Source organism: Bombyx mori, chromosome 15, assembly GCF_030269925.1.
Source record: "Bombyx mori chromosome 15, ASM3026992v2".
Classification (NCBI taxonomy): domain Eukaryota; kingdom Metazoa; phylum Arthropoda; class Insecta; order Lepidoptera; family Bombycidae; genus Bombyx; species Bombyx mori.
Genome location: NC_085121.1, coordinates 15,402,709 through 15,419,480, shown reverse-complemented (window position 1 = coordinate 15,419,480; position 16,772 = coordinate 15,402,709). Strand labels below are relative to the sequence as shown.

The 16,772-nt window shown below is 36.8% G+C and overlaps 1 protein-coding gene and 1 long non-coding RNA gene across 16 annotated transcripts in view; one reads left to right on the top strand and one right to left on the bottom strand.

The window, feature by feature from the left end:
- Positions 1-285: 285 nt before the first annotated feature.
- Positions 286-11,552, bottom strand: LOC105842945 (uncharacterized). Of its 3 annotated transcripts, XR_009975076.1 has the most exons (8): positions 11,427-11,552; positions 10,994-11,123; positions 4,930-5,037; positions 4,464-4,571; positions 4,325-4,390; positions 3,294-4,141; positions 3,136-3,203; positions 286-3,039 (listed from the first exon to the last, which is right to left on the bottom strand). It is a non-coding gene; the product is annotated as an uncharacterized LOC105842945 (long non-coding RNA). The 3 variants fall into 3 exon arrangements; XR_001140294.4 differs by lacking the exon at positions 11,427-11,552 and having other exon boundaries at positions 10,994-11,420; XR_009975075.1 differs by lacking the exon at positions 11,427-11,552 and having other exon boundaries at positions 3,294-3,393; positions 10,994-11,418.
- Positions 6,823-16,772, top strand: part of LOC101744395 (anoctamin-1) — a 47,752-nt gene continuing 37,802 nt past the window's right edge. For 3 of the 13 annotated variants that reach the window (XM_062672754.1, XM_038015709.2, XM_062672752.1), the window contains exons 1-2: positions 6,823-7,310; positions 12,150-12,247. In XM_062672754.1, the coding sequence (XP_062528738.1) occupies positions 7,080-7,310; positions 12,150-12,247 (329 nt within the window). In that variant the 5' untranslated portion in view covers positions 6,823-7,079. Of the gene's footprint in view, positions 7,311-11,466; positions 11,626-11,654; positions 11,815-12,149; positions 12,248-16,772 lie in introns of those variants that run through there. The other 10 variants (XM_062672755.1, XM_038015719.2, XM_038015716.2 and 7 more) reach the window with 6 other exon arrangements.

The window sequence follows — 16,772 nt, the reverse complement described above, 5'->3', positions numbered from 1 at the left end:
TGTTTTAAACATTTAAATAAGCATTCCAATATTCGAAAACTGTAACCTTACATTTGACCCCAACTGTTGAAGCGGATTCCAGTAAATCAACTGTTGGGGTGAAACTATGACCTAGATCTAGAAAAACCTGATTTTCTGTAATTCTACAAAATTCCAATTAGATTTATCAAGAAGATAGATTTCTTTATGTAATATCTAATACTACACCTAACAGTTCTAATAAAAATAATACGGGGTACTCAAATTTAACTTTCATTTTCCGATAAAAAAAAAAAAAACGCTTGCTGGATGTAATATTATATATTTATTAAGCAAACTAACCTACGTGATAAAATAAAAGGCAAACCGCCACATGTTCCAGTACATTCTTTTTATACTGCACGTGTTTACACAAAAACGACCCTCGTCAAATGTCTCTCGAGTGGCTCTCGTAACTCATTTGTTTTTATTATGTTCTTGGCGTCAGGGCCAAAGAATGTTTTGTTTACAATAATTTGAGCTTATCGCCAAGCTATTTTAAGCAATGACACTTTGTTTTATTTTACAGATTTTGAATATGAACGTCTCAAATATGACACTCAAAATTAGTACAAACAACAGTGTCTCATAAAAACTAAGATTTTGCAGAATATATGCTTGCAAGTGCTATAATAATTAATTATTCAAGATTTACATGAAACTGGGCATTGATTCCAATGACAACCAATTCCAACAAAAATAAATCCTAAATATAGTGAAAAAATAACAACGAATGGTCAATAAGTATGGATTTCTTCATGGACTTATTCAAAATAAAAATAATCCCTATTATTTGGCTTTTTTTTCGAACCTATTTGATTGATAGGTCAAATAAACATGTTTTTTAGTGATTTGGTGATGAAAAAAAATTTTAACAACTAGGTAACTTACAATTAATCTTACCTAGATACCATACAGTTAAAAGATCGCACTTATATTAAATTGTGAAATACAATAACCCAACACCCACAATGATCCAATTGATACTTAATTTATGTGCCAACTTTAATAATTAATTGTGAATTCCATTGTTGACACGACGCTGGCCATAACTCGGCAAATAACAAAAAAAGTACAACACATGCAGCATTTTTTAGTACTGTGCAACAATATGAATGGTAACAATAACAAACCACCAACTTTTTACGGTAACCACTTACCACCAGGTATGCTCGTCGCAACTTTTATGGTAACCACTCACCATCAGGTATGCTCGTCTGGCTACAAGGGCAATAGAAATATCTTTAACACTAGTGCCTATATACCCTGTATGTGTGCGTGCGCGTGTGTGTATAAAAAGTGTCAATGAGCGGTAAAGTGTCAGTGTGTGGCGTGGTGTGTCCCGTAGCAGGAGTAGGTGCACATTGGCTGGTTACAGGCTCTACAATATGAATTAGTCCGCTTGGAGCAGACGATACATGTTCGCCTAAGGGGGTCAGATTTTCCGCCCTTGATCATGTCATACTGTGCCGGGCGATGCACTTGTTTTGGTGTGAGTTGTGTGCTAGGTGGAGGATGCTTTCTATGTCTAGTCAATAATTGAGTGATCAACACCGTCCGGAATTTACGGTGTGAAAACGAATGATCTTGGTGTAGTATGTGTGAGTTCAAGACACTAGCGTTTAAGAGCCTTCTAAACAACTTCTTGTACCAAGCTCTTGTCGTTCTTCTTTCTATGGGGTACATCGCGAGCTGCTGGTCCTTGGGGTCTACTTCGCCTATATAAACATTATAATCGCAAGCGACAGTCGACTTCAGTCTTTCCTAAAACCTAACAGATGCGAGACCATGGTATGTGGAAATAAAAGCCACCCGGTTTTTATCTTTCCACACCAAAAGATCCACATCTCCCGAGGTACATCACTTGACCGACTGTCATATCCTTTTTTGTAAGAGACGTCAATTCGTACAGCACAAATTGTCGGTTAGTCCACAGTGTGCCCACACAGTCAAAGCCGTGGGTCTTAAGTTCTCGGGCTAGCGCTGGAGAGTTATAAAAATTATCCATCCATATTGTGTGCCCTTTATGCTCAAGACCACTAAAAAGTCTGAGCACGAGAGCTGGTACTGTGCCAGATATTGAATCGTCCTGTGAAGCCGAGATGTCATGGCCTGCGTGAACTTCAAACTGCCACAGGTAACCACTCTGCGATTCACACACTTCATAAGTTTTGATCCCAATTGTCACTGTCTTGTTAGGAATGAACTGGCTCATATCAAGCCAGCCCTTCTACATCGTCAAACTCTCATCCACTGCTAAATTCTGACTCAAATTGTACAGCTCCGCAAATTTTGTATTTAAATGGTCTACTATTGGCTGTATTTTATAGAGCTTGGCCTGGCGTCGTGTCAACATTGTAATGTCACAATATTCGTTGTTATTAAAGTGCAGGCATTTGGACAACAGCTGGAAACGGTCATATGACATCTCCGCGGAGAGGCCCAGAGTATAAAAATGTCCCTCGCGGTATTCCAATAGTCCTCTAAACGGCTTTTGATGACCACCCCCATAGCCAGAACGATGGCAAAATACGTATAAAGTTTGTTTACATTCGTATCTTGCCATCCGAGTAATCCGGTTATGAGGGCCGATCGTCCCACTCGCCAACATGACCGTTGCCAGCTGCTGTACATAAATGTTGGTTTCCTTGACTATCACTTCCATAATTTCACGACCCCATATGGCAATAAATGCTTCGTACGGAGTCGCGAAATAAACCGATGGACCACTAATTTCGGAGAAAGGTTCTCGCCTTAAATGAGGTTCTATTTGAGGCATCGATATATTTCTCCATTCGAACTTAAATTTATCCTTAGGTTCTAATGTTGACGTCAGTGAGGCGTCCATTGGGGCAGACGTGGATGGACGAAGAGGTTGAGGCCACTCCAAATTAATACTAAGCCTCTACGCTTCTGGTACAACTTCCTCATCCTCTTCGTCCAGCCACATCCTGGTCGACCGGGGAACCAACGGCGGCTGCAGAATATCTTCGTCCTCTCCCTCAGAGTCCTCTTCGCTGCCTGAAAGGAAAAAAGTTATTAGTTATGGTTTCGATTTTAATAGGTATTTTACTTTCGCGAGTATTGATAAAAAGGTTGATGTCATAATGTACTTACCATAATTCAGCAGAGCCATAATTTCGTCTTCGCGAGGAGGAGGAAGAGGTCGAGAGGACGAAGGGATACTACAAAATAGAAAGAATATTTAAAAACATATATAAAAAAAAAACGTATAAAAATATGTTTATTTGCATGTGTAAAAAATGTATACTTACACAGGCCGCTCGGTGGCTGGGGTGCTGGTCCCGCTAGTGCCGGGCCGCTCCATGACCGGGGTGCTGGCCCCGCTAGTGCTGGGCCCAGGATTTTAAGTATCTACAAAAAAAATGTTTTAAGAAATGAGTACAAAATAAAATAAAAAAATCAACTAAGGCACCTCATCTCAAAATTCAAGTTTTTCTTTGATTTTGAACTAACCAATAATTATTGAATAAAAATTTAATAAATTTAATGGCTCAAAAATTTAGTTTCTGTAGTATATTTTTCATTATTTATTTATAAAATAGGTTATCCTCCTCCTCCTCCTTCAGTCGATCGCTCATTGCTGAGCATCGTGATGCGCCCGCCTGTGACCTTTTTTTGTAATTTTTAGCCACTTATGTCGGTCAGTGGCACAGTGAAGTGCGTGGCTCAGTCTCATGTCCAGACACTCAGACACTTGGTCACTCCATCTTTTCCAACTACGATCTCTGGATCGTCTTCCATCCACTTTACCCGTCACTATGAGTCTCTCCAGGTTGTCAGAGGGTTTTCTTGCTATATGACCAAAGTATTGGAGCACTCTATATAGACATTTGGTGGATAGCCTTTGGTCAAGTTTTAGCTCGTTGAGGATGGAAGCGTTCGTCCGGAAAGCCGTCCAAGGGATGCGCAACATGCGCCGCCAGCACCACATCTCAAACGCGTCTGTGCGTCGCCTGTCAGACTCTTTCAAGATCCAGGTCTCAGCCCCATTCCTAAAATCCTTGGGCCCGCGGTCTGCTCACAACACCATGCAGACCGTTGAGTCTCACATACCCCGCGCGCTCCTTTTGCGCGGGGACCTCGTAGGAGGATCGGCCATCTACCCGAAAAAAAAAAAAAAAAAGTCTCAGCCCCATACAAAAAGATTAAGAAAATGAGCGTCTCAACAATTTGCACTTTCGTCTTCTTGAGTATGTTTCGATCTCGCCATATTTTGTTTAGTTGGCTCATAGCGGATATATTATATTATTAAATAGGTTATATTATTGAATAATATAGTTACAGGGCAGGTGATGGCACTGAAGCATCCAGGTCCGAAGTCGGAAGGTCCGGTCTCTACAATTCCGATCTGAAAATAAAGCTACAAATACTGTTTTGCTATTAAAAAACTTAAATATATTTAAAAGTACCAGAATACACACCCTGGGTGTTTCGCGACCATAGGAGAGAGCACCCTTACCCTCTTAGGGTGCCGTGGGTTCTCCTGTGGTTGGCCGGGTGGCAACTCTTCAATGACCATCGATTGAAGTCTGAAATGCGTATAAGCATTAAAATAAATATATGAAATGAGCTTGTGTAAAAAGTTGTAGATATATCTAGGCTTCAGTAACCACTTAACATCAGGTGGGCCATGAGCTCGTCCACCCATCAATGCAATAAAACAAACAAACAAAAAAAGTTGTAGATGTATCTGGGCTTCGGTAACCACTTAACATCAGGTGGGCCGTGAGCTCGTCCATCCATCAATGTAATAAAACAAACAAACAAAAAAGTGGTAGATGTATCTGGGCTTCGGTAACCACTTAAAATCAGGTGGGCCGTGAGCTCGTCCACCCATCAATGCAATAAAACAAACAAACAAAAATTTATAAAAATAAGGGTAATTACGATTCAGAGGTCAAAGGCCGGGCTTGGTGGCGACTACAACCACGCGTTCGGACACGTTGACCGCCACCACGCCCACCTCTTCCTCGGCCACGGGCTGCATCACGTTGACTGGAAATAAAAAAGTATTACTGGTGGAAGGATCTCTTGTGAGTCCGCACGGGTAGGTACCACCGCCCGGCCTATTTCTGCCGTGAAGCAGTAATGCGTTTCAGTTTGAAGGGTGGGGCAGCCGTTGTAACTATACTTGAGACCTTAGAACTTATATCTCAAGGTGGGTGGCGCATTTACGTTATAGATGTCTATGGGCTCCAGTAACCACTTAACACCAGGTGGGCTGTGAGCTCGTCCACCTATCTAGCAATAAATAAGAAATCCAATCACTGGTATAAAATAAATAAAAAACTCAAATATCTAAAACAAAAAAAATATTAGAAATCCAAACGCCGTATCTGCATAATCAAACTCCAACAGAGACGATGACAGAAGATGTTTTGCTTAGTGCAGATTTACTGACCATAGATTTGGTCAGAAAGTGTAAGCACCAATGGTCATACACTTAAGAACAAGTTTTTTAATTATAGACAGCGGGCGGGGGAAGAAGTCTTTGACTTTTGGTACGGTACATAAAAAGTCTAAATTGAGTTTCCAAAAAAAGTTCATATCATTAAATATAGGTATAATAACCGGCAAACTTCTTGAGCATTTGTTGACGTAGTGGGGGTAAGTTTGCGCATGGTACACTCACGTGCAAAAACATTACTTACTCTGCGTCATAATGCTATTAAATTATTAAAATCAACATATGTATTTATTTATATATTTATTAGAACATCAACAAAACATATAGGTTAATAATTGTAATAATTTAATCTTGGGGTAAAATAGATATTCCTTCTATTAAGTCAAAACTAGAGCTGTTGCCATGTCTTGGTTCAGTTAAAGCGAAGCTGGTATTTGTAATTTTTTTTTCGTTATCATAATCTTGACCATCATCATCATCACTGTTTTCATCACCCGAGTCGCTATCATCGTGATGAGTCGACATAGGGCTCATCGGCGTAGTTTACAACTCGGTCGATTCGGTCTTCTTTTTTGTCTATAATTAATTATTTTTTGAAGATATTCGATTCGTAGTAATCGAATGTTACTTTTTTCATTTACCAGCTTCCGATTATTTTCTGTTCTTTTTTTCCATCGGAAGCCTAGCTCTTTCATAATTCGTCGTAAGCTTCGTTCCGAGCCATTAAAATTTATATCTTCTTTAAATTCTTCGAAGCCTTTCTACGGTACGGAGTTTCGCTGCTTGTTATGTAGTTATTATGATTACATCTTTTTATTACAGATTGAACGAAACTATCCATTCCGGTAACTTTCTTTTTCCCTGATCTTTTCTTACCCGGAGTCCGAAACACGGCGAGCAAGCCAGAGCCTTTAGCTTCGTTAATAATGCACCTAACAGTACTCACTGATGTTTTTGTTGCTTCCGAAGTCTGTTTTAATTTTTCCATATCATTCATCCCCTGTTTTATAATGAAGCAATATACGTCGTACACAAATTTTCTACCCTTTCTTTTAAGTACTACACCAGTTTGTCACGGCATAGTGTATATTTTATAAAAAATCAACAAACACTCAACAATTCAATGGCAACAAAGTCCACAAGCAATTATAACAAATAACTTAACGATTAATAACGATAGACTTTCCACTGTACGCAAGCGTACTTTTGGGAGCAAGCGGAATGAGGGCGCGGTGCGGGACGCAAGGTTCGACTGATCTACCAATAACGCGCTCGATACGATTTCCCCTGCCGTCGCGCCTCACCCTCACCACCAAAGTGACCTAAAATTCGGTTCTGCGCAGTCAAGGTCATTTGAAGTGTATAATCTATGGTCATTTGCTCAAGAAGTTTGCCGATTACTATATGCCTGTTTAAAAAACATAATTAAAATTGTGGGTATTTTTAAGTCATTTTTCGTATTACCGCCGCACGTTCACTTGTTCGTTGTTCATAAATAGGTATCCAAGAAAATTATTTCGAGATAAATCTTATTGTTTCTATTGTGTGTGACTAATCTCTGAGAGAAGTTACGGACTGGTTAGTGTTTGTTGACATGACGCTGAGTTCTCGGTGAATATTGTGAATTGTGATGTCCGACGGAGACCCATCGCTTGAAGAGGACGTACCAAAGCCTCTGCTGGTAAAAGTAGAAGAGAATGTCTTCACGCCTAAGATAACCACTCCGATATACGCCGGTGGTGTTAAACTGCAGCACAAGAGGACCGATCTTGCTGAAACGGAATCCTTCCTCTCAGACTCTCAGAGGAATGACCTTGCATTCCAACAACTCTTCCAGGATGGAGATGATGCATTTCACGAAGTGAGTGTTTCGACTTTTATTTATTATCTCTTCGCTGTACATTAACATCTTCAGAGATATAGTTAAAGGTATTTGGTGCAATGATTATAGGCCAAGCCTTAAATTAGTATTAGTACAGATAGTTAGTGTACTCATAAGAAAATCAGTCTGTAGTAGTACCTATTATAATATCTGTCTTGTATGGGATACAATGGTATACAGATAATTTTAAACACATTAGAATTTAAACACATTAAAACAAAGCATATTAGCACCCTTGCTCATGTGTTGTGTAAGTTGACAGTAGTGGTCATCTACTGGGATTGACATCTTTAGCAACTAAGGTTTCTCTATAAGACTGTTGGTCAACAAGAAGATCATCTGCTGTTTTAATCCTGTACAGCCAATTGTTATTGAGTTCAATACAAATTTAAAAGCTTTATGTACTAAATAGAGCATACAAAAACTATTTGCTTAAAATAATTATTTATTAAAGCATCATTATTATTTTGGCACACAGCATTCCCTTGATTAGCATGCAACATTGGGGCATTCGAGCATCTCCAACAGTTCCCACTTTACTTGTTTATTTACTGTTTGGTGTTGTTCTCAGCTGCAGGGTACTGGCTGTTTTCTTTAAGTCATCTGTTTACTGTTTATGTCTGCTGCCCTTAATCCTTGTGGTGCTGTAAGGTGAGGTGTTGATTATTTTAGACTTTGTAGTCTAATTTTTGGTTGGGTCTATGCACATGTGGCCCAACCATCTCTAATTCAATTTTATAATGAATAATAAGATGACAATAAACTTTGTCAGTTTCCTACACTCTACTGTTTAGTTTGTGTGTAATATGTTTTTTTTTTTTTTTTTATGAATAAACTTGTAAAGATTTAAGAAATTAGATGAGAAAAGATTTCAATGAGGCATGTTATAAAATTCACTTATAATGAGACTCACTCTCCTGGGCATTTAAATTTAGTTCTGTTAAGATAGTTTTGTAAGTATGAAGTTGAAAATGATAATTTATTTATGGACTTTTAAAAGGTATTATTTTAAGGTATTACAAACAATACAAAATACTTATTGAAAGACCCAAGTCCACTAAATTTTTGTTTCCATCTCACCTTCAAAGGTGGCTTTTTTAAAAATCACATATCACATTTGCTGTTGAATCCAAGGGGTTTTTTTTAGAAAAAGTTGAATAAATGGTTTGACTGAAATTTTGAGCATTTAATGTTTGGCCTTGTAAGTCTATAATTTTATCGAAAAAAAGTTTACTTTTTGAAATTTTTATGTTTATCTACATCTACAACATATTTTATTAGTTATTATTGTTAACATCACATGGATGTTGTGTCATGACCTAAAAGATAGACACCTGGTACAGCATTGTAACTGGTGTTTGAATACTGCAGGTAGGTATCAATTTTTTTAATCAAATCAAATGAAAATATACATAATGAATGTTCACAATTAACTTTCATGACGAAGGAATAACATTTGATAATAAAAACACCAAAACAATTTACCTAAAATGTACTTTTCATCTGTGAAAATTTCATACAAATCACAATTTTAATTAAATGTTTATAACATTAAACAAATACTCATTATAAAATCACATTTATTACTTTAATAAAAGTGTGCGATAAGATAAAGCATGAAAATATTAGTAGCACTTAATCAATTCATTTTTGATCGTAGGCTACTAGTTAACTAAAAAATATTTAAATGGAATTGTAGAAGAGATGCGTGATGATAGTTTTGTAGAAAAAAAAAACCATTACATTCCAATGACAATGTGACAAATGATAATTAACATAAAGTTTTCAAAGTGACACTATCGTCAACTGATGAAAGGATAATTAACATAAAGTTTTCAAAGTGACACTATCGTCAACTGATGAAAGGATAATTAACATAAAGTTTTCAAAGTGACACTATCGTCAACTGATGAAAGGATAATTAACATAAAGTTTTCAAAGTGACACTATCGTCAACTGATGAAAGGATAATTAACATAAAGTTTTCAAAGTGACACTATCGTCAACTGATGAAAGGATAATTAACATAAAGTTTTCAAAGTGACACTATCGTCAACTGATGAAAGGATAATTAACATAAAGTTTTCAAAGTGACACTATCGTCAACTGATGAAAGGATAATTAACATAAAGTTTTCAAAGTGACACTATCGTCAACTGATGAAAGGATAATTAACATAAAGTTTTCAAAGTGACACTATCGTCAACTGATGAAAGGATAATTAACATAAAGTTTTCAAAGTGACACTATCGTCAACTGATGAAAGGATAATTAACATAAAGTTTTCAAAGTGACACTATCGTCAACTGATGAAAGGATAATTAACATAAAGTTTTCAAAGTGACACTATCGTTAACTGATGAAAGGATAACTAACATAAAGTTTTCAGAGTGACACTATCGGATTGTTCCCACTCATATTTGCAGTTTGGAATGGTGACGTAATGAGAACAGCTACTTACCTAGTATAAATCGAATCAATTTCACTCTTGGAATTCTTGAAATGTATTGATTTTGATTTTTTTTTATTGCTTAGGTGGGTGGACGAGCTCACAGCCCACCTGGTGTGTAGTGGTTACCGGACCTATATAGCCCATGTACATCTACAACGTAAACGCGCCACCCAACTTGATATAAGTTTTAAGGTCTCAGTATAGTTACAATGGCTGCCCCACCTTTCAAACCGAAACCATTACTGCTTCACGACAGAAATAGGCGGGGTGGTGGTACCTACCCGTGCGGACTCACAAGAGGTCCTACCACCAGTAAAGATTGATTGACTTCACTAACTAAAAACTGGTAGATTTCAGTGAATCACTGTCCTTGCTAGGGCTAGTTTTAGGAAGTTCTTCCAGGTTGAACACCGTGAGCTCACTTACTAAACTGTGCGTACCAGGGATAGCCCCTTGAGGAGGATATCAGCGGTTAGGTCGGGAAAAAATCTTTAAAACAGCAACTGAATGTTTACTTCGCGTCAATAATGGACAATCCGGTGGTCCGGTTCAAAACATTCATATTCACAATGCGCCCTAACAGCAGTGTCTGATCTAGATTCAGAGACTTCAAGGTTGAGAGACCAATTGACGCTAATGAGTAACGATATCAAAATAATATATATCGATACACAAAGAGCAAACATATTTTTTTTAATAGTCATAGCAGTAGATTACATTTTCTTATGACATTGTGCAGTAACGTCACCTGTATTTTTTTAACATAATGGGAATACTAATTTCAAATCAAATGATTATTAAGGCATACATATTGTGGATGAATTTACAAACGTATTAAATTCGAAAAGTATCTTTGTTAATTCTCCGAGGTATTCAGTTAATTAAGATAATTGAATTAGGTAATTATGGTGTATGCTCGGTGTGCACTAAGGGAAACAACATTTAACGTAAATACCAGTGTGCTTAGTGCGAGTTTTTAAACGTTCTCGATAGCGTAAGAGTTAACTCTAATTTGTATCCAGTTGGAACATCGCCCCTAGCTGCAAGCGTAGGCCAAGTTCGCCTTTACGCTATATGTACCTACGTATATAAGTGAATTGTTTGTCGGTGCTTGTGATTTGTAGTAAAGCATAATATATTATGAGTTTGAACCAATCAAATTGTTTCTATGATAATAAATTAAATATGTAATTAAATATGTGTACATTACCATAAAACTAAGCATCGGCCTCCTCTAGCAATTAGCGTCATTATAATTTCCTCTTATCACACATCCGCAATATTATCTTCAGTTTCACATTATTGGTGCACTTAACCCGCCTTGAAAATCCAAAGCATTCCTAAATAGTATTGATATCAGACAGGCGGTAGTAAAACTAAAATTAACTACAACGGAAATACACGTTTTCCTCACCCACCACTGAGGTATAGGGGGATGAGGAAATAACCTTGTTAGCGCAAACCGTGCATCAATTGCTATTTACCAGTTCAATGCGCCAAATATATGATTCAACGTTGACACTAGACAAAATTAATTAAAATAACTTTGGTAGGTAGGTGAATAAAAACATTAAAACACGTGTGTGAACACTTGTCGTTGTCATTTTGAACCCACGAATAATGATAAAAATAATTCTAAATACCATTCCCCGTTGTGTCGCCGTCATTAGCGAACGCCGGGCGTGTGTTATTTACTTTAATTTGCACATATTTAGCATTGAACACTACGTAGTCAAATAGTGAATACGTTCATAGTTCAATGTTCCTAGACTTAATGTGATGTGCTTGAAAAATTAATTATATAATTTAAGATGTGATGACAGTAGGTGAGCGCGATCGCAGGTATCTTGTTAAATCAAACAAAATGATTCAGTCTTGTGCTGAGCCAAGGTCGGTGGTTACGTACACCGCTCGGTTAAATGCAATTTTCTCTTGGCAATGTATAGATATTTAGTGGAAGTTATCTGTTATTTGATGTACGATGTGGCATTGAGGAGGCCGAAGAACAATTCGGCACGAGGAAAACGAAATGTATGCTACAGAAATGTATCCTAAATGAGAATTGCTTCTCTTATCTCGTGTGCCGTTCGCCCCTATTACCGATGTCAACACTTTTCTTGAAGTGTTCGAAATTAGTCATTTATTTTGGTCGCACTCTCGCTACGTTAGCATTTTAACAATTACTAGCTCTATTTTTTTTTCAAATACGTTTTTGAATCATAACCGAGTTTAGTTTTGCAAATAAAATTTGTTCGTATCAAATATTTACATACTTCGGCAAGATTAAATTAAATTTTAATAGAAACCCTAAGTTATTGCAGTCACAAAATGAAATGTGATTAAGAAAGCCGTGTCGTTGGCAACAGACGGAGAAGGCGGCTCAAGAGAAGATCGGTGACATCCACGCGATGTCAGTGCTAAGCAACTACCAAGACAACCTCTCCCAAGACATGAATACCGACCGGTGAGTTTTAATGTTTTGTGTTGTCATGCACTGGTTTATCAATGCACCATCAAAGTATGTTTAAACCTATATATCATTATACAAGTTATAACTGTTACGTGCCCATTAAAATTTTTAATTACGGAATGAATCATGACTAATTTAATTTTGTTTGTTATTTAAAAGGTTATTTTTTTTTCCTACCTAAGCTGAGAGCCTTGAGAGGCTATTTCAGCGTAACCTTAACTAGTAGGTGAGCTCGCGAGGCCCACTGAGTTTCTCGCCGGATCTTCTCAGTGGGTCGCGATTCCGATCCGGTGGTAGATTCTGCGAAGCACGACTCTTGCTAGGGTTCGTGTTAGCATCGTCGTCAGGTTTGAGCCCCGTGAGCTCACCTACTAGTTACGGTTACGCTGGAATAGCCGCTCCAGGCTACCAGCTTAGGTAGGAAAAAAAAAAAAAAGAGCTCGCGAGGCTCAAACCTGACGACGTTGCTAACGTTGCTAACGTTGAATCTACCACCGGATCCGAAACGCGACCCACTGAGAAGAGCCGGCGAGAAACTCAGTGGGCTGTGTCTGAGGGTTATCTAAATTAGGTTTCTTTTTGATATCGTACTGCAAAAAGTTCCATTATTCGTTTTTTGTTTATGGTCGAAATTTTTAATATGTATAATAATGATGTTATTAACTTATTTTAAATTCAACATTGTGATTCGATAACGACCAAATACATATAAATAACAAATAAAAGATACACACACGAATCGCAATACAAAAAATATAATTATACTAACCGCCCTTATTTTGGAACACTAAATCCTTATTAAGTAAAACTTTAGTAAACAATCAATATTAACGGACCTTTATGAGTTTGTATAAATAATGATAAAATTATTTAGGTCACATTCGTATTTACACTGCTGTAGAATTTAAAATTACCTTCTTCATTATCACTATTTTTACGCACTGAATATAAAATGTAAGACGCTTTTGGCTCAGCACTGTGGTGTGTCCTCTGGTTATAAGTACGTAGATTTTTTATTTTTTTTATTGCCTGTGGCACCTGTTGCTAAGTGGCTACCGAAGCCCATAGATATCTACAACGTAATGCGCCACCCACCTTAAGATATAAGTTCTAAGGTCTCAGTATAGCTACAACGGCTGCCCCACCTTTGAAACAGAAACGCATTACTGCTTCACGGCAGAAATAGGCAGGGTGGTGGTACCTACACGTGCGGACTCACAAGAGGTCCTACCACCAGTAAATTGGGCACGAGATTAGTTGCGCTGTGTTACAGAAATTCGGTAAAAAGGATTAAAAATTGAGGTAGGTTATTTTCTTGTCTCATCTCATCATATCACGGGTTGAAAAGCTATTTGGTTTAAGCGACATTTCGCTTAATACGCGACATTTATCTTTGTAATAATACAGTTACCAAATTGCATCAGCAGTTTGATATTATTGAGGTTATACTTCTTTAGTCGCGTTATGAAATATTGATGAGAGTGAAATTTTACGATGCGCGCGCACCGTGACACAAAATTAACAGAATGAAGTTGCCCACTAAATCGCTCATTACAATACGACCGACTTGGCGAGTCTGAATATAGCCGCAGGTGAACTTTCCGAACCGTACCGAGAATTACCGAATTTATACGATGTCAAGAAAAGGGATGTATAATATGCGTGTTTGAGGATGCTGTTTAATCGATTTTTTTTCAAATTGATTAAAATTTAAATAAAAAAAAGAAATAGATTTAATAAAAATAAAGTGTAACTTCTTACGCGCGTACATAAGTACACGCACCCTTTTTTTTAACTGCTTTTCAATTAAGTTTACTCCATTCGAATAACTGAAGAAGTTTTTTTTTGTTATTATATTTTTTTTCCAAATTTTAAACTTTAAGTGGCTCTCGTGTAAAATTGAAAAAATGTCGCTTAAACGAAATTGCCTTTCACCCCTCGAGATTATATTAACGCTTATTATAATCTAGAACAAGTTACTGTATTTATAAAACGCATTTGAGTCCTTTGGAAAATAAGAATATTAAAAAATAAACCCTCCTCTTCCGCATTGCGTAATTCTCCTCATTACTGAGGGTCGTATTGACTACCCCGCAGCATCGATCGAAACTAGAATTAAATAAAAAAAAGATGTGTGGTGTCGTGGTACACCGGATAGGAACGAAGTTCCTTATTATAAAAATATTAATTTTAAGTTCTATTCGAGGTATAAAGAAAATAAAACTGGAGGTTTCGCAACAACCCACGGTCACTCGGTAACGTGCGAACTTATTGTGGTACACTTTATTCACGGTTGTTTGCATAAGAGTTAGTGTATTGCGCAAACGAACGCTCTGAGATCGTGGTCAATGAATGTTAAAAAAATATGTTATTTTTTGTACGTTATTACAAAGTTAAGTCGTACACTGTGTGCATTACTAATAAAAATCTTATGTTACGGACGTTTTTTCCCGGTTATGGTACCCCTCCGCAACGTCTCATAAGGAACTTCGTTTCAAAAAAAAAAAAAACTATAATTTATTAAATTACACATAGATGAGTATTGAGTTGACGCCCCGCAAGTGTAGGCAACCGACCCACGGGGTTGATAATTTGACTAATATGTAATTTGTAAATGAATTTTATTCGTCCTAATTAATTTTTAATGACAACATTGAGTAATTTATATCTATCAAGCGTGGTCCCTCAGGGGTCGGGAATTCGAATGTAATTAATTAAATTTTTACATTGTGTAATAATAGCAAAATAATTAATACTTTATTATACATAGATTTTATTCTTTTGGTATTTCTACTCTATATGAAAAATTCTATTCGATCCAGACGACGGGGCCACGCAAAGAAGTCGTCCGAAACATGTCTTGTCATCATCCCCGGATCATCTCTAGATCCCTTTAGGTCCCTCAAGCACCGGTCACGTCCTCGTCGAACCCGTCGCTAGCGACGAAGGGCTCGGCGAGTAAATTAACCCACAGACACAGCCCACTGAGTTTCTCGCCGGATCTTTTCAGTGGGTCGCGTTTCTAATCCGGTAGCAGATTCTGCAAAGCACTGCTGTTGCTAGGACTAGTGTTAGCAACGTCCTCTGGTTAGAGCCCAGTGAGGTCACTTACTCGTTCTGTGAATCTATAACCCCTCGAGGTTACTAAATAGGTAGAATAGGTAGGAAAAAAAGCGATGTCAGCGTACAATTCTCATAATCCGTTCCGAACAACATCAACTTACCAATCCTCCCTCCGTGCGTCGTGTTCCTGTGTGCTGAGAATTATGACCTTTACGGACTTCGATCAATAATAGTACTAGATTAAGGATCAGGAACAAAAATAAGACGCTCCAGTGGCCACGTTTGCAGACACGAAAACATCTTCATTTCTTAGAAAAAAGTTTAATAATGTTAACGACTTCAGTTTATTATAAACCTTAATACTTAAGCATAAAGTTTAATTACCATTGCAAAATATATGTATTTAGGTCCTTTCGTCAGAAAAAGAATATTAAGGAATAAATTTAAAATGTCACTTGAACATAAAAAGTCATCAGTACAAAAATATTTATTCTAAAATGATACATAAAACCTAATTTATAAGGTTAAAAATATTTGTTTAAAATTTCGTGCTTATTGTATTGTGGAACTAGATGTAGTTCTTGGTATTACATTTCAATGCTCAGAACACAGTAAGTATTGAAAGACATAGAGTTGCAGAATATACATATTTGGTTTAGGTTTGTTTTGTATGGTCGCAACTATTTTTGACCGATTCAAAAAAGTAGTAGATAATATTTTACATTGCCGCTATTACAACAAATAGGTGATAAAAAATAAAATTGAATAAAGTAAAAAAAATATGAAAGGAAACACGAAACATGTTTTCCACGTATTCTTTATACAGAAGTAATTAAAACAATAATGTAGGTTTAATTACCTTTACAGATTCAGTTTGTTATAAAGCTGTCTTTTAGAAGTCATTTTTATATGAGCGGTTTCTTTTTTACAAATATAATGTAATCTTATATCAATGAATTTTTCTATAATCAGTTTAATTTAGGCTTATTTTATGGCTGTGTTCGTTTCCCCAGGAAAACAAATCCTTTTCAGCATATACGCTTAAAATATTTACACATACATATAAAGTTTTTTTAATACTTTTTTGCATTGATTTGCCACCACCATTGAACAATTCTAGAATTTTTATAAGGGTTCTATATTTCTTCTCCTCTTTCTTTCGCGACAATATATATCCATTGTGCACAGCGACAAGGGGCAACTAGGAAATCTACAAACAAAAATAACATTATAAAATAACAAAACTACTCTATGCATTCCCTGTTCAAGAATAGGTGATGTTTGTTACAATAGTTGGTGCCTTGAGGCAAACATTGGCCAAACAATTACAATATTCGTAAATTGTGTTTTATTTACAATATAATTGTGTTTATTATTTTATGAAAAACACTTAATAATATAAATTTACCAAAAAAAGATATTCCTTCCAAAACCTTGGTGTTACGGTGGTTTTTTA